Source organism: Hakea prostrata, chromosome 5 (genome assembly GCF_041222555.1).
Source record: "Hakea prostrata isolate BN-2017 chromosome 5, UWA_Hpros_2, whole genome shotgun sequence".
NCBI lineage: Eukaryota > Viridiplantae > Streptophyta > Magnoliopsida > Proteales > Proteaceae > Hakea > Hakea prostrata.
Genome location: NC_142604.1, coordinates 8,510,909 through 8,537,677, shown reverse-complemented (window position 1 = coordinate 8,537,677; position 26,769 = coordinate 8,510,909). Strand labels below are relative to the sequence as shown.

The 26,769-nt window shown below is 39.2% G+C and overlaps 3 protein-coding genes across 3 annotated transcripts; all 3 read right to left on the bottom strand.

Annotated features, from left to right (window-relative positions):
* Positions 1–1,065: 1,065 nt before the first annotated feature.
* On the bottom strand, positions 1,066–3,831 carry LOC149014882 (thylakoidal processing peptidase 1, chloroplastic-like). Its single transcript, XM_089156995.1, has 6 exons — positions 2,748–3,831; positions 2,592–2,660; positions 2,410–2,478; positions 2,204–2,290; positions 2,036–2,103; positions 1,066–1,846 (listed from the first exon to the last, which is right to left on the bottom strand). The coding sequence occupies exons 1-6, from the start codon at positions 3,471–3,473 to the stop codon at positions 1,726–1,728; spliced, it is 1,140 nt and encodes a 379-aa protein (XP_089013121.1). The 5' UTR covers positions 3,474–3,831; the 3' UTR covers positions 1,066–1,725.
* Positions 3,832–8,649: 4,818 nt separating this feature from the next.
* Positions 8,650–10,940, bottom strand: LOC149014881 (dof zinc finger protein DOF3.4-like). Its single transcript, XM_089157464.1, has one exon. The coding sequence runs from the start codon at positions 10,490–10,492 to the stop codon at positions 9,785–9,787; it is 708 nt and encodes a 235-aa protein (XP_089013590.1). The 5' UTR covers positions 10,493–10,940; the 3' UTR covers positions 8,650–9,784.
* A 4,367-nt stretch (positions 10,941–15,307) lies between these two features.
* Positions 15,308–25,660, bottom strand: LOC149014880 (uncharacterized). The gene is made up of 9 exons (XM_089157463.1): positions 25,312–25,660; positions 22,639–22,806; positions 22,133–22,230; positions 18,853–18,895; positions 18,575–18,778; positions 18,220–18,476; positions 16,657–16,747; positions 16,349–16,565; positions 15,308–16,019 (listed from the first exon to the last, which is right to left on the bottom strand). Exons 1-9 carry the CDS (start codon positions 25,477–25,479, stop codon positions 15,808–15,810), a joined length of 1,458 nt encoding a protein of 485 aa, XP_089013589.1. The 5' UTR covers positions 25,480–25,660; the 3' UTR covers positions 15,308–15,807.
* Positions 25,661–26,769: the final 1,109 nt, after the last annotated feature.

Genomic DNA, 26,769 nt, shown 5'->3' with positions numbered 1-26,769 from the left:
CACCAATCTTCTACCTACAACTCGTCGAAGCCGTCCACCACTGAGCCAGAACCAGCCCACCCCCTCCCCTGCTGGTGATCCCTGCCCCCACCTTCCTATGAGTAAACTAGACAAGATTTTCAATAGATCTAGTCTACATGAGAGGAAAAAACATACGGATTTCGAATAGAACATGCCCATAAAATTGATAAGAAGACTTCATCGAATAATTTCCAGAATGAGAAGTAACCGATTCCATCCAAAGCATTTCACCAGAAACTAACGAGTCTAAAACCAGCACTGGATATCCGTTCCCGTCAAATTTTTGCACAAATCCAACAACTCCCGATCACTCCAAACACAACTACCACCGTATCTCCCTCTCAAATCCTAAAAATTCATTTGCAGAAAAACCCATGAACCAAAATCAGAAAATAGAAAGACCCAGAATGACAAATTTTGATTTAGAACTCATCACTGTCGAAATCCGTGGGAGGATTTTGCTTGTAGTTTTTCCACTTTATTCTCTTCAGACTTTACAGGGAGGAAGATTACTCGTAGGGCGTGGCTCCGGGCAGGGAAGGTAGGGGCGGCTGTGGCCGACAAGGAGTGGGGTGGTTTCCTGTGGTGGTGGTGGGCACCGGTGAGGAGTAGGTAAGATGGGTGAAGAATCTCTTCACCTAGGAGTTGGGTATGAGAAGTATTAAATGAGAGTACTTATGTCTTATTTCACTGAGGGCAATATGGTCATTTGTCATGTCACTTAACTTTATCTAGGATTTTTTTTTTTTGGTAAGAAATTTCCATTAACTGAAAGAAAAAGCAACCCGCGAAACAGCCTAGGCAACTGGAGAGCATAACTCAGCCAGGACGAAATAGGCCAACCGTCCCGCAGGCCCGCCCGCACCGCCGCGTTTCGCTCTTGGAACAAAATCTAGGATGAACCCTAGCAATGTGGAACTTTCAATCTAGCAAATGGATGCCATGTAATTCAGACTACTATAGTTAAGATATCTAGAGTTTCACCCTCATTATAGCAGGTGACATTTAAAAAACTCGACATTTAAAAAACTCTTTAACTTAACATGAGTGCCAAGAGCTAGAAGATCAAGTAATAATACAGTTGAATTTCTATCTTAAAAATAAAATTTTATTTCTGGATTGGCTCAGTTGGGAAACCCTAATGCAATTTAAGAATTCGAAATTCCTTCAGCAAAAGCAAGTAAATTTAAATTACATACAAAAAAACTATAACCTGTGTAGACTTCCTTAGGCAGAGTATAATCTTTTTTATGGTAAGACTGCCGCAGATTTGGATGAGAAACCAACTACAGTAGTCAGTGATGACTTACTGAATATTCTGTACATTCATTCAATCAACTTCCAAGACGATTTCTACCAAAAAATCCTTCCAAATAAGGAAATATATTCAACATTTTCATTTTTGGCTGAATTGGAGTATTGAAACAAGAGAATACATCATCACACAAAAGAATTCACAAGAAGGAATTCATTATGGGCCTTCGCTGGGCAATTTGAAAACATGTTTTTGTCTCAAATGGAGATAACTTGTATCCCATCAAACCGTAATTCAAACCATGAGGCACAAGTTATCGAACATCAAATATGTACAGATGTCCAAAAGAATGACTGAATCATTCTTGAAAGAAGCGATTGAAGACAACCTTCTTTTGCATTTACAGGGCAGCAATCCATCTACCATTACTGAACACGAGATGGGATGACTCAAGAAACTGCCACAACATTTTGCCCTGCAAGTGGTTCATATATCGTGTTGGATATTTTTGGAGGAGGCCAATATCGAAGTACTGATCTGCCCACAATGTTTTCGATAGGAAGAGGTCCCCTGAAAGTAAATAGCAACACGCAGTAGTCAGAATTGCAGACCAACCAACAACTGAGAATTCATTCTCCATTCAATAACTAGACATTATGTGATCCATAAAGGTATTTGGATGTTATTCTTCTAGAGCAAAAAGTTGGGGAATTCAAAATACCCAAGAAGAGATCCACCAAAAAGGGAAAAGGTACTTACCAATTATGGGAGTCAAAGCTGTTGTTACGATTGTCACCCAAAACAAACACATAACCTTCAGGAACGACCTGCACGAAACAGAGGATTATTAGCACCCTTCAACATCCATTACATTTCAATGAAACCTTTAAGTTTAATCAAGAAGGAACTTTTATAAAGAAACAGTACCTCTGGTTCCATTTCATAAGCGAGTGGTTCTAATATGAAATCTTCCTCTTGAACGATGTTATTGACCACCAATTTTCCATCACGGACCTGTTAAAGAGCAATGCAATGTAAACATTATGGCTATGCAATCAGCAAAAGGAAATCAACAAATCACCAGCATGGGTGGGGTGGGGGCAGGGTGTTGGGACGGCGGGCAGAAAGTTCACCTCAACACAGTCTCCAGCCGTGGCTACAACTCTTTTGATAAAAACATCCCCTGAACTAAAACCAAATTTCTGGAGAAAAGCAATAAACAAATAAGTGATTTAGAGAACCCAGCTCGAACATATCAATGAAAAGACCAATCCACGGTTCCCTTACTAAATCATAATGTTAGTTCAAAACGTACCTCGAGGATGGATGGAACTTTGAAAATCACAATGTCTGAAATATCTGGCTTTCTGAAAAGATACGAAACCTGAAACATCGATAACAAGGAGAACTGAGTAACTTACACTAATCTCACTACTCATTATATTTTACAAAGGAAGTGAAGTGCTATTACCTTCTCGGCTAATATTCGGTCCCCAACATCGAGAGTTGGATACATTGAACGAGATGGAATCGATCTTGGTTCAGCCATAGAAGAACGGAACAGAAACGAAACAGTCAACGCTGTAAAGACAGCTTTTGCATCATCAGAACAAGAATTCACCAACCGAGAAACCCAGGTACTACCTCCGCTCATGTCTCCAACACCACTCGCAGATTTTTCAGAGTCCATAGTATCTACACCATCACAAGATTCACAACGATGCGTTCCACCTTTATCCACATCGTTGCTAGAAGGAACCTGGAAGTGTTCATTACAGGGGAGCCATTTGGACCCCTGAATAAAGGAGAGGAACGAAGACGGTTTAAATCTAAGCATTGACGAAGAAGAAATCCCCAAAATCCCAGCATTAGAAGCTCCCGAAACGCCGGCTGCCGATTTCATCACCGTAATCAAACCCTCAACTAGCGGAGAATTACAATTTCCGTCGAGTATTTCACCGGAATACTTCAACGCCGACGACTGAGACCAGCATCTTGCCTTAGGCCTAATGAAATCGGCCTTGTAATTTCTCTCAGCAGAGGAAGAATCTACTCCCAGCTTCTGACTGGGGAATAAGAACCGTGATCTTCCAGCACACTCATGGAATATCCGACAATTTCCAACCCTAACTCCGGCAGATGAAGAAAAGCTTTGGACCAGGTAGCCGGAGTAGGTGACAGTCATACGAATCGCCATAACCGCAAATTTGAGTAACCTAAGAAAGATTAGGTACAGAGTGCTTGTGAAGATGAGATATGTAACAAAACGAACGCAGGGATTTAAAGAATGGCCATTTCGGCAGAAAAACTCAGTAAATCGGAGACGAAAGGGGTGAATTGAGCTGTCTAAGGCTACCTAATTAGGCGATCGAGAACCGATGATCAACAAAAGAATCGAATAGTTAGGGTTTTAAGAATCAAAGATTAAGACGGGAAGGTACAAAAATTAGGGCTCCTGAGCTTCTCTCTGCAGAGAGACGCTCAGGGGAACGGAGGAATGAAGAACACAAAAATTTCAGAACTCCAAAAGCAAGAGAAGTTGCGACGAAGTCTCAAGGGTTGGTTTTGTAGTGAAGCAGGCCGCCTTGACTACCAAAATGGCGTTACCTCTTCTGATATTTACAGGATAGCCATCTTATTTGACCTTTTGGACCTCCCTTTACAAACATGCTGAATGGCTAAAATAACCCGCAGATATCGTCATGCCTCGCTTGTGGAAACTGGATACTAAGAATGAGGTATCAGAGAAAGGGTATTTATGTCACTAATGTTTCTCTCTGACTGCCTTGGTCTGTGTGTTGTGAAAGTAAATATGGAAGAAAGCAGGGGTATTTATATTAGTGTTTGTTTATCTGCTCTGCTGCCTTTCCTTTCAATTATTAGTTTGGTTGACTTTGACCCCTAAAGGTGGGCACATATCATTTCTCCCTTCTTTCGCATTTGCTACGTGCTACTTGCTAGGCTGCTACGCGTATGGAATTGAAAAGACTTTATTAACCTCGTATTTCCTCTGCTAGTGTTAATCTGATTCCCGAATAAAAATTGAGCCAAGAAAAATTGGTTCGGTTTCAATTTTACCTCATAACTCCCGAGTTGAACCAAAACAAAAATTATTCTAGATCCCATCCTCATTTATGTTTTTGTGGGTTATATCCAAAGTCCGAAATGTTGAACAGTGTCGCCGTGTTGGTCACTGGTGACACCACCAACACAGCGACATTTCACCAACATGTCGGCGACTTTTAGCAGGGGTATCAATAAAAATTCGACCCCTAGTTTAAAGAGGTATTTAGGATTGTTTTGGCTTGAATTTTATTGTGTAACTTAATATAAGGTCAATAAACACACTAAGAGCATTATTTTTGTCTAAAATATCACTTGCTCTAAATTTTTTGAATAGCACATATCAGGCTATATATGGGAAAAAAACTGAAAATTTGAAAAACTCATATAAACTAATGTAAACATGTAAAGAGAATAAAAACACACAACTGATGAAGATAAGTATTAAAGTCTACAATTCATTATACAATTATGTTGAGTATGATTCATGCTTCACATTTTGTTGTCGACGAACATAGGGTTGAAAAAATGAATGAAATTTTGTTAAATACAGTGAATTTTATGATTTATTATCGAAAAATCAATTTTATGATATATCACGATTTCCGGCGAAAAATGCAACTTTTCGCGTATATATCACAAAATTTCCGTGCCATGATGTGACGTGTCATGACACTTTAGGTGATATCATCTGTGAAATATCTAAATTGTGTTTGGTTTTAAGATATGGAAATTTGACATTATTTTGATTTTACTCTCATGAGTTAATACAATTTCTTTTCGAATATAGTACCTTTGTTGATGATCGGGACATGTCATTGACACTTTGCGCCGTTGTTATATTATCTGTGAAATATCTAAATTGTGTTTCAAATTGAGGCCAAACCAGAAAACCTCTGGACCGGTTGAGCCACATGCCTCCGTAGCCTTCTTCCAATTTGACTGTTAAACCACTAAATTTTGATTTATAAATATTCTGTCTTGCTTGGGCCACCAGAAAACCTCGGCCGGCCGCCTCCGTAGCCTTCCTTCCCTCCAAGGATATTTTGGCCAATAAAAGAGAGGAAGCGGCGAGAGTAAGAATGGAAGCAGTCAATGAGAGTGACGTAAGCACATACGTTGTGAAAAATAATGGATAATTGGAGCCGTCAGCCACCTTCCCTATACAAATCCATTAATCTTTTTATTTTTGGGCAAAAATAAAAAGTTGTTATTTAGGGGTATCCGTGTAATATTGGGAGTTAATACTTAATAGTTAATAGTACATTTTTCGGGAGAATTTCATGAAAGTCTCCAAATAATTGACGCATAAGTACAAGCTACAAACGAGTCAGAATCAGCTACATGTCGGGAGAGACGCACAGGCGCTTACTCCAACACACCCTGTCAAATCGAAGGTCCCGTGTCGCGCCCGAGGGTTGCCGATGATGGATTCTTTCTTAAAAGAATCCTCTTCATGGGGGGGGGGCGGGGGGGGGGGGGGGGGGGGGGGCGGCCGGGGGGGGGGGGGGGCCGTTTTTTTTATTTTTTACCTGTGGGTCCCACCGAATTTATAGTGGTAAAGCCGTCGGGAGCACTCTGACGAGGTGATGATCCGAATACACTACAGACATATCTCAAAATTATGTCAAATCAACAATGACACTTCAAAATATTTTATTAGATTTATACAATTATACTTTTTGTGGATGTTTTTTCAAGAACAATATAATCAAACTCCTGTCTATAAGTAAAAAGTTTAACGAAGTTATAAATTCAAACTTTCGTTCCTCCCCACATTTTCGTTTTTTCTGTGTCAGTGAAAAATTAGGGGTTTCACTATGCTAGGACTCGCTATTTTCCACGTGCTTATTTTCTTTATATTTTTTTCTACAACGATTGATATTTCTATAAAGAGCAAAGCCCAAAAAGGGCTGACAAGGCCCAAAGAAACAAAAATTGAGCACTAAAGGCCGTTTACAAAAAACCAAGGCAACCCAAGGCTTAAGATTTCATATTCTTATTTTCCTTTTCTGTTTCAAAGAATAAGGGAGCTCAGCAACAGAAAGATGGCCTCTGGAGGTTTGAAAACTTTGCCTTCGATCCAGAAGTGGCAGGGAAGGGGTCTCAGAATCAAAAGAAACCAGCCTGCATCACTAACAAACCAGCAAGGTAGAGTCAAGATTTGGCTCCATGGATAGGCCCAGAATTAGAGCTGGGCCAAGAAGAGGTCGGGGAGATAGGGGTGTCAATTTTCAATCCGAACCGGCCCGTTATTGTCCACACTGAACCTTAATAGGCCATGGTTGGGCTGAGGGTCTTCAGCCTGAATGGTTTTTTGCTGGGCCGGGCGAGCCCGTGTGCAGCCTGCTAAGCCCAAACCAATAGGCCCGAATTAGAGCTTCCCGTTAAATTAAATTTTTTAATGAACCGTTGAATTTGAACAATAACCCTTATGGTTCAGTGTTTCACACGGTTTCAATTTTCAACTTTCAAATTTCATTTAATTTTAACTCGTTAAGGTTTTATTACCAAATGTATCTGATAAGACGTTGGAGATGAGACCTGTGATGTGGTTAGCATTTAGCAAGGTTTTGCTTCTAAGGATTTTCAAAAATCCATTGATGTTTTCTCAGTGGGTCTTATATTTTTTGGCATGTTTGTGTGTTATGTGTTCAAATTCAAAAGCCCATCTATGATATATACTTATGTCTTCTCATTGTTCCTTGTAAGGTCAAACTCTCCTCCCTACGCCCTCTAATTCCTCTTCCACTCCTTTCATTTTCAAAAGATTCATGAGACTGTATTGGATTCTCAAGAGATCTCCATAATGAAGTGGAGAAAATAATTAAAAAAAAAATTCAAGAGCTCAACTTGGAAACTTGGATGAGACATGAAATCGCACTATGTGGGTCCTAACCAAATCTAGCGCATTTGTCCAACTAACGATTAATCTAATGATGCAACATAGAAACAACTTTGAAGATTTCCTCTACAAGGTTGTTTGTATCTTCTTCCATGTAATAAGGGTTATTTGGTTCAACCAATTAGAATGTTTATTGAATCCTTTCCAACCCAAAACCTAGTGTGAGTCGCTTGATTTGGGTTGATAAGCTTTCACCATGTTAAACAAAACAAAATTTAAATGTCCACTTTTAATTTAGTCCAAACCGTTAATAAACCCAATTTTAAACCGTTAAGCCTACTGTTAGTCAGCTCAAACCCGAACCGCATCAAATTGAAACCAGCCCGAAACCGTTATTTAAGTGAATCATCAGGCCATCTGGAAAAACCAACTAGTTTTTTTTTGTTGAACCAAGTATAGTTTGTTCGATCAACCAAATATATAAGAACCGTTAAAGAGAGATTGAACATTTAAATAATCAACGGTTGAGGTTCTATTGTGTGCCCTGTGCTCATTTAGAGTGGCCGCTGTATGGCCACTAGAATGAGCGCTACCGAGGATGTAAACCCTTGTTCATCCATGCCAGCTTACGTGTACCTCGACTATATCTTTAGTAGAATTTTTATATAATTAAAATAGTAGGACTTGGCCTCAAGTGGTACATTGTGTCGGCGATATATCGCCGACACAGGGCGATATATCACCAACACAGGGCAATATATTGTCGAGTCGGTGGGGGGGGGAAACACAACTCCCCCTAGCGACACGAATTCTGCAAAAAGTCGGCGAAATATCGCCGAAATGTCGACATTTCGGCGATATATCTCCCAATTCACATATTTAATAAAGATTTATTCGGGTTTTCACCGATTTTTCGTTCAATTTTTGCCAAAGTGATGTAGGACCTCTACAAGGCTCCGGGGCGTTGCCCCCACACCCCCGTGTCTGTCGACAACAAAATGTGAAGCATGAACCATACTCAACATAATTGTATAATGAATTGTAAACTTTAGTACATCTATTCACTAGTTGCGCATTGTGTTCTCTTTGCATTGTTTACATTAGTTTATACGAATTTTCCAAACTTCCAGTTTTGCCCGCATATAGCCAAATATGTGCCAATCAAAAACTTTAGATTAAGTGATTTTTCAGGCTAAAAATAATGTTCCCAATGTGTTTATTGGCGTCAAATTAGGCTACACGTCAAATTTCAGGTCAAAATGACTTGAAATACCCTTCGAAACAGGGGTTCGATGAAACCAAAAGTTGCCCGACTTTTGGCAACATGTCGCCCGAGTCGCCATGTCGCCAAGGTCCGACATAGCGACACGTGCTGACATGTCGAACCTTGGCCTCAACCCCCAAAAGATTCAAACTCTAACCTCAATCAAAGCATTGCTCTTTTGCCAAAATCAACTAGAGAGCTAAAAGTACAGATTTACTGTCTTGTTTTTCAAAATACCTCCTTCATCCTCTTGTGTTTTTTACAGACTTTCTGTTTCATCCAGAAGTTTCTGGGCTTCCAGTTGATCATTTCATCGTAATTGTTCATTGTTAATTCCTCATCTTAATTGATTTATCACGGCAACCAACAAGGTCTTTATTAATCCAAAACTGTGAGCAATCATTAAACAAAAACTCTACTGATTATTAATGATTCAAATTTAAATTTTAAATGAAGTGTTTCAGTTCGAATTAATGATTCTAATCCAGGTTCATACTTTACATTTAGACCTTCTCCATACATTTACAAACTGCTTTTCCCTTGTAATTGTAAAATATGAAGTACCTTTGCAGCATTTTCTAAATACAACATAAAGAGGAGAAAGCCAAAGCAGTGCAGTTGAAGAAGCAGAGAAGAGAAAAGAGTTCCTATCACTGAATGTTTGAGTTGACAAGTGGTATGAGTATAAAATCTCATCTCATATTCCAAAGGCTAGGTTTGATTGAGACCTTTTCTGAAGAATCTCTAGGGTGGAATGGTGAATCAGCTTCCACTATTTGTCATGGTGCACTGTCCCATTCTTCCCTGTCAGGTATGGTGTGCACTGGAACTCCAAAATGCCTACTTTCACCGACCCAACCCACCAGTTTAATTTAGAATTAAGACCATAACCATTCATTTCATGCCAATTCAACGATTCAACAATTAATTTAATCTCAACCCAATACAATATATCAATGAAGAAAGATAAGATTGAAGAAATCTCAATGATGTAACTACCATTACCAAGTAAAATGGAAGGCAAAGACTTGACGAAACCAGCAGAAAAAAAACAGGTTTTCTATTTGGAGAATCCTTAGAGAGAGAATGGTTAGAACCATCAAAGCTGTTGATATCTGATTGTAAATCCTAAACCCAGAAAGAAAGAGAAGGAAAAAACACACAGGAATATCAAATCCTATTACATACACACAATTTTTTCATTTCTCAATTGTTATGGCGTATACCCAAGCACCAGAGACCCAAAAAGGGAAGAACACTAATCTGACACTGTTTCTACTGAGATCGAAAAAGCCCTAAACCAACCTCACCTAGGAAAATAAAAGTAGTAGAGGGATCACTTCAGAGCTTGTCCAGGCGTAGAAATGGCAAGTTCTGGCCAGGAAAAGCAATCTGCATCGGAGAAAGCTGTTTCACTGCTCCCAAGCTGCCATGTACTCCCACCATTACTACCAACACCGCTGCCACTGCCAATGGTTCCAAAATCGCCAACATCAGTGAAAGGCCAAACTCCCCTGCCGATGCCACAACCAAGGTCATCAAATCCTGAATTTAAGCCCAAGTTGAACCCTCCCAGTGCCATCAATCCAGAACCCTGAGAGTTAAGCAAAGATGTGAAAGACCCAGCTCCAGAAATGTTGGGTTCAAGATTGAGATCACCGCACAAAGGAAAAGACAAGTCAGGATGGTCAGCAGAGCGATGGAGAGAGACAGAAACAGGGTTAGTCGAGATGGGTTCTTGAGAGGAAGAAGAAGAAGTGGAGGAGGAAGAGGAGGAAGTTGAAGCTGTGCGGGAGCGCTTGGAGTTCTTGCGGGTTCCTCCACCAACAGGGATGTTACGGAGAGTGCCGCCCTGAGTCCAGTACCGGCGGCAGGACTTGCAGAAGTGTCGTGGTTGAGAGAGATTATAGTTGTTGTAGTAGCAGAACTTGGTGTTGGTAGAATCACAACGAGGGCAATGAAGGTTTTCATGATCAGACGGAGGTGGGTTTCCCAGGTGCGGTGGCTTTGCTTCTCGCCCCTGCTCGCTGCTTTCCGATGGCATGTCTTCCAAAACCCACCACCACGCTTTCCCTGTTTTACGATTTCGTGTTGGAGAAGAAAAACTGGAGAAGTGTATGTTAAGTAGAGAAGAAAGGGTGAGAAGAAGACAGACTACATGTGGAGAGAGAGAGAGAGAGAATGAGAATGGGAATAAGAATGAGAATCAGAATGAAGAGAGAGATGTTTGGTAGTAACGAGGTGTTTTGTTTCTAGGGGTGGGTTGGGTTGTGATTGGCTTAATCTCTAAGCAGGGTTTTAATATTAAAGTTTTAAAATTGGATTAGACTAATCAACAGATTAATTAAGAACATGGGTGGGATTAATGACTCTATAGTCTAGCCATAAGTTCATATAAGTTACCCCATCTAGATTACTAAAATTAGCAACCAGAAAACCTCTTAGCTGTGAATTCAAAAGGACAGATGCACATTAATGATACTTAATGTCTCAAAATTCAAAATTGTCAGGAGGGAAGAATTCATTAGACTATGAGGCATTCTTGGTGGGTTGTGGGTCTCAACAAAAACCCCAAAGAAAATAGAATCATGGGTCCATTTATTGATTGAAATTCAAATTTAAAAATAGTTTAAATGTGAAGTCTTTGATGAAATATTTACATCCATTAATGCATCCCATGGGGTTTATGCAGATGAACCCTAGCATGGTATGATGGAGTTTTCACCCAGAAAAAGAAATTTTTAAGATAAAAAGAAGAGGATGAGACCCTTACGAGTTACGAGGAACGGAGGAAGCGTGGTTTGTGTTGGTTCTAGGGATTCGATTTACAAACGGCATTGACACAGATGCCAATACCAATAAAGACCAGATCCAATGATTTTAACCGTCAAGATTCCAAATGTTCAAAATTGCTCATTGCTGCCGAGATTGGAGACACGGAAGAACTGGTGAAAACGAACCAATCGAGAGACATGTTGGGAGAGTAGTTGGAGAGAGTAGAGCTCTAGAGTGGCATAATGATGATGTCGAGCCAAAACCAGAGTGTAGAGAAGCAATGATTCGTAGGGGCAGACCTTGTGGGTTGCTGAGATGGCGCGGAGTGGTGGAGGCGAGAGGAGCGGCGCCGCCTACCCCAGTCATGCAGCCGGCGGACCCGGCGTGAGTGCATTACCAAATTTTAATAATTCAATTTGTCTCTGCCGGATTTCTCGGTTATTAACTTATTACATCTTGGAGATTCTGGGTTTCTTGATTTCTTTCTTCCTCCACTGGCTCCACAGACCCCACAGAGACACAGGGACCATAATGGGTTTTGGGGAGACAGGTTAGAGAAAGATAGAAGGGTTGTCAAGTCACCATGGATTCTCTCAGCTTGTGCCTGCTCAGCAGCTCAGGTACTAAAAATGAAAAAAAAAAAAAAAAAAAAAGCAGGATTCGATGGGTAGAGAGAGAGAGACACGGCGGTGAAGGTTGTTTGATTTGTTTTCTTTGTCATTACGCAGAAGTGTGCTTTGGGATATGAGCAGAAGAGGATTCTGAGACGACAATCCCAGAGCACAGAACAGGCGGCAGAGGCAGCATGCCGCAGGCTTGATAGACTATTTCAGAGACGCGTGTCGTCTCTGAAGAGTTTTCAAAGCTATGGCTTCGTGGGTTCCTTCCATGACCCCACAGGTGACAGAGCAGAGCAGCAGTAGGTACCAGACCCATCGTTAAGCTTTCAAATAATGAAATTCCAATCTCCTGCACTTGGCGACTTTTACAACCTCAATCTTTCTCTTTCCTGCTCTGCTCTCCTGGCAATGTTTGAAATAGATGAGCTCCTGCCTCCTGCTAAACACTTCTCTGACCCAAAATTTCACTTCTGTTCCACCGCCTCCACCAGCCATGACCCAAACCTGCTGGGCCTTCTCTTTTTCCATTCACAAGTCACTATCACACAACTAACTACAGAACAAACCCATCTGTTCCATTCACTTCTTCCAACGGTCGTATAATTTTGAATTCCTAATATTGAAGAAAGAAAAAACACGACTAAGTCCACATTCATCAATTACAGGTGGTGACTATAATGATGGTGGATCCCATTTCACTGGTTTCTAATCCACCTTAACTTCGCTTTAAGAAATTCTCTTCTTTTTCAAACTCAGGGCTCCCCACTTCGCTTCTTGGTTTAGTTTTCTTGTTGGGCAGTTGAGGATTTGCATCATTTCAAAGCATTTTATATAAAGCAAGTACTATTAAACTGTACAAGACTTGTAATTCCCTCTGCCCACCTACTCTCTGCTCTCTGCTACTAGATGGCTCAAGTCAACAACTGATCTGCTCTTTTACAAGACCCAGATAAATATACATTGGAAGCAAAACAAGGCCTTTATCCACCCATCAGAATCTAGTTGTTAAAGCAACCTTGTTAGTTGTTTTACTTAGTTATGAGTTGCTAACTAGCTAGAGTCCATTCAAGATTCCCCCACCTTGTTTCAACTATGGTCCTTTGGCTTGGGATTAAGGAGTTCTTCCTTTTTCCAAAACATAAAGTCTTCAAAGGTGAAGATTTTCGACTTTTCTTATCCAATTTAAGGAAGTTCCAATCGTAAACAAGTAATTTACTCCTCATGTGTTCCTCAATCTGGATTGTGTTCTTGATCATCTGAGCATCTAAGAATTCTCCTCTTTATCACTTCGGTTCACCTTGGCTATTCCCTCAATCAGCCCCCTTTTCTTCTTACCTTGCTCTTTTTTCACATCACTCCTCTGAGGGGGAGTCAAGAGAGCTCTTCAGGCTCCGCATGTTTGAGGAAAATCTTGCTTTCGAGATGATAATCGACTGCTCTCTGAGTGATGGGAGTCCAGCCTATTTTATAGAATTCATTCCAGTGTTTGTACGTTACAAAGGTGGTCTCCAATTAGAATTGACTGGAGATAATACAGGGAATTTCAAAAGTCTAAATAAAAAGATAAGAAATTTAGATTTCAAGAGACAGCAACGTATTTGAGTTGGTCTTCATTCCGATCAAACAACTATATATACTCTACAACGATTACCACTTCGATTCAAATACCAATAACCTATGTTGACTCAATTAACAATAACTAACCCGCTACAATTCAAATAACAATAACCAGAACAAAATAGAACTCCTACCCATAGTAACTGACCCACCATAAATCAATAACCACAGCTGAATCAAAGAACCACAACAATATAAGTATAACCACTAAACAACCCTATTCCCACTCATGCAGGTAACATGTTTCTCCCTCTTGAGTTTGACCTTGTCTTCAAGGTCAATTTCTGAAAGTTGCATAACATGGTTATTTTGTCTTCTTCGTGTTCAACTTTGTAAGAGTTCCTTGCACCTATGGCTTGGGACAAATTGTTCACTACAATTGTAACAAAGCCCTTAGGCTCTCCTTTCTTGCATTTCATTAGCTGTCATCTCTCGGATGTAATGTCGCCCCTTCATCTGGTGGTTACTTGTTGGTTGCAGGCAGTTCACGTGATGCGCTCTTGGCTTCATATTATAGTGCTAGCCCAATTGCATCTGAAAGAGTCGTTGGACGTGTAGCCAAAACATCCGCCTTGATCTGATCACACAACCCACTCATTAAGCAACTGATTTGCCTATTGGGTGGTAACTGACCCACTTTTGATATAAATTCTTTCAAATTTTGTTTGGTATCATGGGCTGAATCAGTTTGCTTCAACTAATTCTCCAAAAAATTCTTTCAAGGATAGGTCCAAACCTTGCATGTAGGCCCTCACAAAACTCACACCAACCCCCACCTCTTTCACATTGTTTGTGAAGTTGACACTAGAGTGGAGCCTCTCAACAAGACCATCTATTATTGTTTCATAAATTAAGTGGCATCCACATGTAAATTACAAATGACCCACATTTCAGTTTGCTATAAAAATAGATTATAAAATTACCTAAATGCCCTTTGATACCATACCTAACCCCTCATGAAGGGATTTCTCCATTCATCCATCTTCTTCCTATGCTGGAAACTGTCCACTACCTGCAGACGACCTACCCCCTCTCTCTCTATATATATATAACATCTCTCAAACTAATCGGCGAGTCCGGACTCCGGAGTTGAAGAAGCATAGGATTTAGAAATAGAATGAATGGAATAGGATACAAACTGAACGCTTGGTCTTGTGCTTCTTCTTCAGCATTTCTTTATATTTCTTCTTTAGTATTTCATTGTATTAGATCTGACAAAGGCAAATCATCTATTGCTTTGGAGATGAGAGAGTTGAGGCAGATCCGAAACTGATTTGAATCGCTAGATGTATTGAGCAAACTATGTTGGAGAAGGAAGATAGGTTGCAGAGAGAGAGAGAGAGAGAGTCGGTGGTTTAGTGAAGAAGTATGGAAAAGGGGTTGAATACCGGTCAAAGAAGATAGGTCACTTTCAAGTAGATACGAGCTGCATTCAATGTGGACAGAAGATGGAAAATTTCAACCACATTATGTTGGGCTGCTCTTTTGCCCGGGCTGCTTGGGGTGCAAGTGGGTTGTTGTACAGGCCACCGGAGGATCCAAAAGTTTGGCTGTGGCTGAAGGAGGTTCTTTCGCTTCCTATCAGAAGCAAGGTCGACAAGGTTGGGTAAGACCATGGAGCTCCAGGAAGGAGGCAAGCCTTCCTCCAGCACACCCCCGTAGCAAACCTCCAGCACACTAAAACTCTAATGGAGCCGCCGATAGTCCGAGAGGTGTTATAGTTTGAGAGTGGGGGGTGGGCTGTGGTTGCACTTACCTGCATCTTAAACGCTTGGCCCAAAGACTAAAAAACAAAGAATGAAAAAAATATTGCAAAACACAACGTGAACCAGCACCAGAGAGGAAAGTGAACATGTCAATTGATCGCATTTTCAATAACTTCCATTATTGGATATGTTCGTACACAAGAAACAGACAATTTTTAAGACTTGTTGCCATCATTTCCTGAATCTTACGACTACACCAATATTGCAGTTCATCTGATCCAAATTCAATACAAAGTCCCCGCTCAACAGTCAATAAAAAATAACAAACGGAGAATTCACATCACAAACTGAACCTCTGCTGTCGATGTCTCTATTTGGTGCCTTTCACCACTTTTCAGTTTCACCTTCACAATTCAAGAAAAATAGCAGTAGGTTCATGAACCGCACTATTGTTTTTAGTTGATGACACGAGAATTAGTTCACTTCTTTTGGTGCATAAGTCCTGGACTTATACCTGCTTCCTCCTGGGTAGCAACCCAGAGAGAGGCCAAGGCTCAACATGAAGGAGAGTGGGACACTATTTACAAATATTACTGACAAAACGTTCTATAGATCTAACCATGGAGGAAGATCCCCAAGATTCAAGCAGTGGGCATTGAGGTTGAGAGAATTACAAATGCCAAATACTGGAGACCATCCTGAATTTTGTTGAAGGCCATGGTCTGGTCAGCACGAAGATGATTGGATATGGCATTGGCTTTTTCCTGGACAGTAATCTGTTGAGTACCCTCACGAGCATCTCCACTGGCCCCCTTTATGGCTGCCAGATAGGCTTCAATAACATCTGAGACACCTACGTAATGAACCAACATTTGTAATGCTCAACAAAGAACAGAATCAATCAATCAATCAATAATAAAAATGTATGAACTAGACATATAACTGACAGGTTTAGGAGTTTCTAGCTTGAGTGGAACAACCATTGACATTGATAAAAATACCCACCCCACCAACTATGCATTTGCATGTAGGTAAGAAATCATTGTAATTTGACCAAAGTTGCAAATGATTTTTCACATCAAGAAGTACAAAACTTTGTGAGAAATGAAATAATAGTATCAGTGACATCACCACACACCAAGAAAAATATAAAATATCAAAAGACAGGATTTTCAAGTATACCTGTAGTGAAACTGTCACAAACTGCTTCTATATCTCCAGTCATTGACAGTGCACGGAGTCTAATGATCTTTGCCTTTGCAAGGGAATCGTCAGGCCAGCTGATTTTTACAGTATCTGGATCCTCATCTTCACTCTGTGTTTTGCTTGAATTGGAGATGACAGATTTTCCAAGCATTAGAAGTTGAGACACAGCAAAGCAGCACAGCTCTGAGAGTCTCTGTGAGAATCAAGAAGTCAAGTACCATACAAAGAAAAATCCTAGTTAACAGAAAATTTAATAGATGCAGCTTCTCAAGATATCTTCATACATGGATCCCCTCTGAATGAATGGTTTCAAGTCTGCCAGTAGTTCGTTGAACAATGTCATTTGCAGCAAGGCCCACTAGAGAACTTGCAAACCTGAAAATGTAGAGACAATGTACAAACACTGAGCATGCATAATATGCACAAGGACATCTTAATATTCTTCTTCTTCATTTTATATTTATAGGGGAAAGGGGGGTGGGAGGGGTGTTTATGCATGACTTAAAACAGCCTTGAGATGACAAGGAAGAGGCTTTATCAGTGTAACCAGACAACAACTTCTCTACAAATCTTAATCTTCCATTCTTGAAAATTTAATTTAAAGTTTCAATTTCTTGTAAACTTGGCCAATAGGCCCTTTCATTGCAATTGAAAATTAGACTTCTAGAATTTGCAGGCAACGCTGCCATTGCTTATGAAGTAATTCAACCATGTTCCACAGCTGAGATAGCGCCCCCCCCCCCCAAACAACCACCAGAAAAAAAAAAAAAAAAAAACAAACAAACAAACCCACTTTTTTCTTCTATATCCTCTTATCCCTTTCCCTTTGCAATCAAACCCCTTTGTGATTGAGACTGTCGCTACATCTAGAAATCTAATTGATGATCAACAATGCTCTGCCATTGAACCTCAATTGATTGCTGATCCCTGAAGCTGCCACAACCCCTGTGAAGAAGCTTGAATCGAAGGCTATTGTTGAAGCTGTGAAGACACATAAACCACCCTCTTTGCTGCCACTGGACTGAACCACATACAATTTTCCTTTCTCTTCTTTTGTTGAACCCTGATAGGTTATTAGAACATCCATCCCATCTCCATCTCTCCATTTCACATCTCAATTACCTCACCATCACCCTTCATTTTATCATCTTGAGACACCACCATAGTTTCTAAACAAACCATCAGGGTTTTCCAAGCTATCTAATTTCGACTCAGTTCCTTATCGCAACAACCCTTGGTCAGAATTGACTGAGATTTGGAGGACAAACTGATGTTGGACCTTCATTAGGTCCCAGTTTGAGCAGGGTTGCTCTACAGCACTTCTCCCTAATTTGAGTCCTATCCTCTATTCTCATGATTTGGTTGTCTAGACCTAAACCTGGATTCTCCAACTGGGGTTATTTCGAGCTTGACATCATACCTGTGACTGTTACCATTGGGTTTACCATGCTACATTATTTATTTTTTTGGGTCCATAAAAAAGGCTACTCTGCTAGATTTCTTTTCCATAAAAAGAACAAGTTTCTTAGTTACTAACAGCTTTTAATCAAACAGAAAGCCCTTCCCACCTCATGAAATCAACTGCATCATTAGAGTTATATTGATCTGAAAAAGACTAAAATCGATAAATTTACTCGGCACCAGTTATAGTATAAACTGCTATGAGCAATGAAAAGAAAGAAAAACTAAAAACCTTAAAGCATATGCACCAGATGATGGATGGCAGCAAGTAACTTTATAGGTATCACAGTGTTGGAAAACCAAATCATGATGATCCAGTACAAGCAAGCTTGAAAATAGAAGATACAAACATGTTGCTCCCAATTATAAAGGAGAAAGTGTCTTACCCTGCAGCCATGTCAGCAGCCTTGCTGACACTTGAATCACGTAAATTTCTCATCTCATCAGCAGTTCCCTCTTCAATTGTCTCAATTTTTTTTCCTTTGTCAGAGTCCACATTGCTTCCATCAATTTCAGTACTCAAATTTAAAATTTGCTGAACTTGTCTAAGTTTTCCATCATAGACAGACTTTTGTTCTGATGATAATTTTGTCTTCCTCCGGTTGAACAATAATGCATAATGGCTTGACAAGGCCTCCAGTTCCTGATGTCCATCAGATTTTTAACTACCATTTCAATGTCATAGTTACAAGCATTGAAACATTAAAGGAGGTCCATCCTCAAAAACAAAAAGGAACTAACCTCCAGGTGTTCTGGACCTCCATAAATATAGAAGCATCGGTCAAATGTAACCTCCTCAAAAAGTTGTCCATCATCAGCCGTTTGCTCAGATTCTGTGGGGTTCTTATCAACTTCAATACCAGACTCTGTAATGAGTAGATCCATGGTGTCCTTGCCCACACGTTCAAGAACTTCTACTCCCCTTGATGTAAAAGCTTTTCCAGTCTGCAGTAATAAAATTGGAGCAGATTAGCAACTCTGATACTAAAATGAACAAATATCACAGCATAAGTACAAACCTCTATTAGAGATGGAGCTGCTGTAACAGCAGACTGCTCAAGCCTGCAAAGATGCATCACAAGCACAAGGAGTAATCTAATTAGTAGGACCACCAGCACTGTATTGTTACAAGTTCATCATAAAGCAACATAGCCCTGAGAACAAGTGACTGGAATACATAAAACACTTCTGTGGAATTCTCCCAGAAAAGGCCTTAAATGAATCAATTTATGGGGTAAGCACAAGAGAGTACAAAGAAATTTTCTAGTCTAGGCATGTAATACTAGTCCATAATAAATAATTTTGCTGCAAACAAGGAATGTATGTAATGCGCCGGACCGATACCATTATTTTAATAAAGGTTTACCCATGTTATAATTAGGTCCTAGTGTGTGTGATCGAGTCAAGGCATTGGAGGCTACAAGAAATAAGGAATTTTTTTAAAAAAAACACTCATTTCATTGAAAACAACAGGAACAATTGAGAAGGGAAAAGAGGAATAGGAGAGGGATTGATTGCTGTCATGGGGATCTAAAAGATGATTATATATTGTGGCTGTTAACTTTCAATCTTGAGCTGATTTTGGGCAAGGAAGATAAGAAAGCTTGGAGATCTACTTCTTGAGGGCTTTTGGATTGTTAAACTGAGATAAGTTTCTTGTTTCTGAAACTCAAAACATGTAGATTATCTTTGAGGTTTCTTCTAATTGTGGTTGCATGTTTTACTTTGTTAAGAAAAGACTTCACCTAGAAAGTTATGCAAGGTTGCAGTCCAGGTGTTTGTTAAAATGCCTGAGAGGCAAAGTTATACCTAGGTTGCCTCTCCATAATGTGGGCTGCAACCCATGCTGGTCCTTGATGGTTCTAGGCAACTCCTTGACCCAAAGTAAATGTAATACATCTCAAGATGGTACTCATACCTGAATGTTAATGTAAAATCTGAAGTTTAATTGTCATGTATGTGTCTTATAGAATAGATTCATTCTATTGGTGAAGGTTCTATGCATAATATCTTTGTTCAACCTTGTTAACAGAGCAAAGCTTTAGCGGAAAACCTTTCCCTAATTTCTTCTAGCCAATGCATTATTTTGGTTGTTGGAGGGTGGTTATTTTTTATGTGAAAGAAAAAGAAAAATAGAGCAAGAAGTAGTTGTGAATTTAGTCTTACCAGAGGTTATCTAAGGGAAAGGAAAAAGAGAAGGAAAAAAAGAAAAAAAAAAAGAGGAATTGTTACCCATTGAGAAGTCTGAAGGGAAGAGGACACAAGGAAATTGTTTGACAACCATTTTATTGCCCAATGAGAAATCTGAAGGGAAGAGGACCCAGGGAAATTGTTTGACAATCATTTATCTAGTTTTCTCAAGAACTACTGCATACTACTTGAATAATTATTAGTTTTTAGGAAGGTTACAAAGCTGAAATTAGTAGAAGTAGGTTTATAAACCCAGGTGAAACCAATAGGCTTAAAGTTTTTTATGAATGCAATAATATAAGTTTTATAAATGAAATATATGTTTTGATCTAATAGGAGAAATTGTGGGCTCTAACTGATACTGGATCAACAGATGTGTCCAGAACAAGAACAAGAACAAGTAAGTGATATCGACCAATACACATTTGTTGGAAGTGAATGGTGCCATCCATAAGAGGGTAATATCTACTTGTGGGTTATGAGTTCTTATTTCTTCCACTTGTGCAATTCATAGGAGTGCATTACGTGTTGTTTTATGAGCTAAATCTAGCATAGTTATGAATGGTTTATTGAATGATGACTGCAATACTTGAATGAAAATGTTGATAATATTTCTCAATTGTTAAACTAGAAATGAGAAACAATGCTCATTGTGAATACTTGGTAAATTTAGAATTTGCAAGCTTTGATTATTTAAATGATGGGATTATCATGAATTGGGTCAAGCCCTATTAAAACCAAGCTATGTGATAATTGAAATGAAAGAGATCCACCGAAATGGAAGAGGTATTATAATGCAACTTTGAAATTGAACATAAAAAGGAGGAAAAAATAATAAGAATAAAAAATAAATAAAATGTTAAAGTGCTTACGAGCACGACTTCCGTAAGTCATGGTACCTAGTGTACCCAAATGGGAAGGCATGAAAAGAGATTGAAAAGTGAAACGATAGACTAGACCAATGATAGCTGCCTATGGAGAACACCTAGCCCGATGCCAAGAGATTTAAAAAGGAATCTCCTCGTGAGAACCTCTAAGACTGAAAATGAGGCTGATGCCACTTGTGTGGTTTAGATTGAGGGTTCTCCACAAGTAGAGCTTAGGTCTGCGGTTAATAAAGAAAAAGACAAGAAAACTGAAATGTGTATCAAGAAGTAAAGAAAGTATTTTTATGTTATGGTACTTTGGTGTGGTAATGGATGCATGATGATTTATCTTGTTTGCTTACATGGTTGACTATATTGCTTATTGGGCTCGTAAAGCTTATCATTGTAAATGTTGACAGGTCCCCAAATACATGATAAGAGCAAGGGTGTTGCTACCCAAGCACAAAGTTAAAGAAGAGGACAGGAACTTTTTTTTGCAACTAACGTTTTGTTAAACTAAATTGTGAGATGTATATATATTTCTTTTGAGGTTGTACGTATTTAATTAGGTATTGGGTGAAAACTCAAATGTAAGTAAAATAGGATTGTGGACTGCATGCATATGTATATAAGTCAAACTGTCAAACAGATTATCTATCTTGGTCCTTTGATATGCTTAGTTTAGGATTGTTTATTGTGACTCTTTAACAGGTTGATACTGAGAGGAACTGTCACGTGCCCCGGTTGGGTACTTGTAATGTGGGCCTCACCAAGTCTTAAGAATGGGGTTGTGACAATGTATCCAAGTGAAACATTTAAAAAAAAATTTGTTTAACATTTCAGTACTTTTGGCCAGACTAGGTTGTTTCAGCCTCTGATTGAGCAATTTCAACCAAAACTGACAAGTTATGGACTTAGAAAAACCTTTCGATTTAAATATAATGCATTTGAATGGTTCTTCTAGCCTAAACACAAACAGGAAAGGGGTGGAACATGGGGGGAAACAGATGACCATAGGGCAGAAAATTCAAAAGAAATTGTAATCTGCAAAAACTCATCAAGGCAATCAATCCTAGGAGTAAAACAGGAAGTTCTACCCAGGGTAATTTCAAATGATGAGGAGAGAGACAGAAGGGAGGAGGGGTGCCAGTGAAGGGTACACTACCCACAGAGAATATTATCCCTCTTTATAGGACATCAGAAAAGATAGGAGTGATAACACAAATTATCAAAGCATCCTTACTTCTGGACAAAGTCAGAGCCCCCTCTCCAAGCACTGCCTAATGCTTGCCATGCTCCGGAAGCGAGATTTTCGACAGATTTATCAAAAACCTTAAGACCCTGCAAACCACAAGAAAGAAAGGATAAGATTCAAACTCCAAAAAACAAAAAGCTCTTGGAATTGAATTCACCACAAGAATTAATGGAGTTCAATAGTACCATAACTCAAAAGACTTGGAGTAAGTATGATGGGCTTGTATATGCAAATATAAATCTCTCCAATTTATAAAACGACAAGTCCCTAGAAACAGTACTAGCATATGGCAAACAAAAAACCCTAACAAACAGAACTTGCATTAGTGTGCAGGACTACTTAGATGAAAAGCAATGAGTTTGTAAGCAAAAAATAGGCCTCATGCACATACATGCATAAGCATATGAGGGGGGGGGAAAACTTTTACCATAAATAAACTATAAAACATGCATCAGGATGCCAGTCAGACACGCAAACAGACTACAGAAGTTTACCTGACCAAGAACAGAATCATCGCTAGCTTTCTCCAATTTGTCTAGGGCCGACTTCCGCAGTATGTCTTTGTCATCTTCATGATCGTGTTCACTTTCTAATTCCTCCGACTCCCCCTCCTTTGGAGATTCCAAGCCAGGTTCTATATAATTCTTAGCAACTGCAGCAGCCTGGGTTCACAACATACAGTATTACATAAGCAACAATTAAATTTTTACAACATCCCAATAGACCAGAAGACTGAATTTAAGGGCAACATGATTCCCAGGAAGGCAGTGTACCATCACAACATGGGTTAGTTTTCTCCTTCCCTCCTTCACCTTGGGAACCCCATGCAAATGATACCAATCAATCTCCCATGACCACTATAATGTGCAAGATTTCCCCCTCCCCTCCCACCACCACACATGTTATCCTTTTTGGTTTCAAACACAAGAAAATGTCAGGCTAAGAAACATTGCTAGGACCAAGTCTGAAGAGTGAATGGAAGTGATACTAGGAAAATGAAGTAGGATACAATAAGAAGAGAGAAAGGTGATGCACATATTCTGATAAATGTGCAGGTTTTCCCAAGACATAACAAACAAACTGATGGAGTGCTACATATTTCATATAGAACAAATAGCACATGAGCAAATATCACAACAGGAAAATCTAATTGGTTTAGGGATTCCCTAGCTCCAATTCCAGTCTAGGTGCCCAAGCAAGTGCCAGGTTAGTAGTGTTTCGATTGCATTAAGGTTGGGAAAGTTGTTAAATCATCCCGTCAAAAATTAAAATTTCAAAATTAGGGAAAACTAGATATAACATATTACTCTAACAACAATCAAATGTTTTGGTCCAAATGTTCAGAATACACATTCCTCAAATTTCAAAATGCCAGATTCGAGTTTTTTACATCATTAAGACCAATAGTTGCAGATATGGGGATGTTTGAATAGAATTTGAGGATTGTAATCATGATATTATTAAGAACAACAGATGCTGCAGATTAGGAGTGGTTTGAAGAGAATTTAGGGTGTGAGGTCATACATACTTGGCCCTTGCCTAGCCCTCCATTGACTTTCTGGTTCCCAAATCCCAAGGCAAACCCTAAGCCATGCATGACAACAACATATGCAATGCACCACGAAGAGCTAAAAAGAAACATGTAACATTCACTAATAATTAACTTCAGAAGATCGTTGATTTATCTGATGCTTATTTTCGATCCACTACTATGTCCAAACTGAATTGATGACAAGACCTCCTAATTAAGTAAACAAAAGAACAAAACAGAAAACATAGCTTCATAATTTTCTATTAATATCCTGAACACAAGCATCTTAATAATAAAAAGTAAGATAAAACAAGCCCAAAATACCAAACCTAGCCTTAGCAGCATCCGTATGAGCTGATTCCATACAACTCTTGGGGGGAAAAAATAGCATTCCTTTGCTTTCAAAATAAAACACCATACAATGAAGTAGCCAAATTTTGTATCCATAGAGCCATTTCTTATACTATGAGTTTAATACCTTCTCATAAGTATTGTGTCTTCCATCCCAACCTAACACTGTCCATCAAGACATCTCATACTTCTGATGAATACTGGAGCTATTCAAATTCATGTAAATATTGCTACATATGGCAACAAGCATTTTCATCACAATTGTGTAATGTCATCTACCATGCATGTATTTTCCCAGATTTCTCTAATTGGATTCAATTGATTAAATTTTCTCCAAAATTATCTAAAAAGATAGTCACTTACAGACACAATGAAGAAATGGGATCAACTTTTGGGGCCAAAACATACGATCAACTGAGAGGTTTTACCTTTAAATATATGATGTAATACACATTTTTTAAAATTTGGGATGTAGACAAATCATCAACCCCTCCCAAAATACAAGGGACTCAAGTTCTTTTTTCCATTTCCACAAGAACCATGGCGTCATGGTGAGGTGACAAGTCCCTATTTATTCATTCACATAACTATATTTTACCATTTCACATGGGGTGCATATAATCCACGTTGTTGGAAATTGCTAGCTAAGCCAATTGAATAGCCATATAATATTGTCAAAGTGTCCGTCGCTAACATCTCGTGTTTAAACGTCTGCACTGTGCTCAACCAGAAACACTGAAACCACGATACCATGAGCAATGAAGACACAATCAGCATGAAATGAAGCCACATAAATTGGCTCCCAATGGTTCCGAGTGACACTACTTTGGCATTATGCATTAAATGACCTCAATGAGCCCTCCACCCATAACTCAGAATCCCCCCCCCCCCCCCCCCCCCCAAAAAAAAAAAAAAAAAAAAAGAGCATCATTAAATCATCAAAATTCTCCGCCGGAAGGATCACGAACTACTTTTGAGATAAATTATCCAAATAGAAGAAAAGTTAGGAATACAAATTAAACAAAATTAGTCGACGCATGAATTATCACATATACTTCCACCTACAAAAAACAGGAGTATCAAAAAATAATTCAACTCGAATAGCTAACATTTCAACAGCTTCACGACTCCTTAACCAAGTAATCGACCAGAAGTTAATGTATTTTCAAATTTAATTTGAAGAAACAAAAACGAAAAACTAAGATTAGCGTCGGTCAACCCTAATTTTATCATATAGAAAGAAGAAAAAAATCGAGTGACACTGAGAAAGTTGAGAACGAAATACATTTCGAGAAATCTCCTCGGCTGCAACAGCAGCAGCTTTCTGAAGATCTGACAAAACAGAGAATGGAGAAATTCCCCAACCTCCCCAACCACCTTTGGCTGGTGGTGGTGCAGGTGCAGGTGCTGGTTCAATTTCTTCCTTTGCTGGTGGTTGCGTGTCTTCCTCCATTAAGCTTCCTTAAAACTGGTGCTTGTTCTTCGATCTCTTGAGTGGTAACTCGATCCAAAATCACATAAATAGCTGTTCAAAGTTCATACTTCTAACTAAACTTGTGATATTTCTGAGTTCGGATTAATCTAAAATCTAAACCGAAATGGAAGGGTTTTCTTTCTTTTAGGTCAGGAAACTGACTAACGTCGTTTAACTAAATCCGAAACGTGTCGTGGGGGCTGGGTCAGGATTTTCAAACTCAAGCCCAGCCCAGGCAGGGCCCACTTTGCTAAGTCCATTCTGTCTTGACCGTGACTCGGGGTCTAAATTTTTTTTTAAGTATAATTAAATTTTTATTCGTAATCCTGAATTTTAATGGGCCAAGCCAAGTCCACTCACACCGTATCCCTAATTGAATCAGGTTCGGATAAAATCCGTCTTGTCTCTGTCTCTATCTATGAGGGGTTGTATGGCAATATTTCTATTTTGTCCCCACATTTTTCTTTTATTATTATTTTTTTAATTCAATTCGATAGCAAATTGCACATGCACCCCAAAATGGAGGCCTTAAAGCACTAACACCTCAAAATGGAGATCGTAAAGCACTTGAGTCTTTGTTTGCTATCATATGGAATCATGCGGCATGGCTCTTAAAAGACGATGCATCATTTTCAATACTCAATAGCTGAAATTCGAAAGATGGGAAGATCACAGTTGCTTATTTCTCCAACTTGAAGGGAGATTATTTTCCCTTGTTGAAAACTTTTCCTCTTCTACAACTGGATGCCGTACTAGTGATGGAGTTGAGGATAATTGAATAGAATACAATGTAAGGCGTATTTCAATCATTTTAACCATTTTTATAGAAGACCTAACCAATGAGGTTTGCTTCTGCCTATTGACGGCTTGACTTCAGTGTTGCACAACACTATGCTGCGAACAATCGAAATCGATTTCAATCTCAATCGTCTCTTTGTCAAAAGTACACATGCACTTTTCTAAAATGGACGGTCAAGATCTCAATCTCTACATTTTACTGCAAGTGTTGCGCATTAATTACGCAGCACCCAAGCAATTTCCACTTACTAGAGCATTCATGGCAAAGCAAAACACGCCAAATGTCATTCCTATAGTTAGATAGGCTAATTTACCTACAAAACCACCGCTTAGTCGAAGGTTTGAGCTAAGAAAAGAAATGATGTTAGGTCAACTAAATTCTAATGGAAAATAAATTGTGGAATGCTCCAATTCCACTTATTAAAAAATAATTCTGTATTGAACCCTCTTAACAAAATCAGGCTAAGAGAT

Bases quoted from the DNA above. Each gene is read 5' to 3' on its own strand.
- LOC149014881 (XM_089157464.1), bottom strand. From the start codon at position 10,492: ATGCCATCGGAAAGCAGCGAGCAGGGGCGAGAAGCAAAGCCACCGCAC.
- LOC149014880 (XM_089157463.1), bottom strand. From the start codon at position 25,479: ATGGAGGAAGACACGCAACCACCAGCAAAGGAAGAAATTGAACCAGCA. The intron at 22,231-22,638 runs GTAAACTTCTGT...TGTGGTTTGCAG, and splicing joins ATGATTCTGTTCTTGGTCAG to GGTCTTAAGGTTTTTGATAA. The intron at 16,566-16,656 runs GTATGAAGATAT...TGATTCTCACAG, and splicing joins TTCATTCAGAGGGGATCCAT to AGACTCTCAGAGCTGTGCTG.
- LOC149014882 (XM_089156995.1), bottom strand. From the start codon at position 3,473: ATGGCGATTCGTATGACTGTCACCTACTCCGGCTACCTGGTCCAAAGC. The intron at 2,291-2,409 runs GTGAACTTTCTG...GCTCTTTAACAG, and splicing joins CGGCTGGAGACTGTGTTGAG to GTCCGTGATGGAAAATTGGT. The intron at 2,104-2,203 runs GTACTGTTTCTT...TGTTTCGTGCAG, and splicing joins CTTATGAAATGGAACCAGAG to GTCGTTCCTGAAGGTTATGT.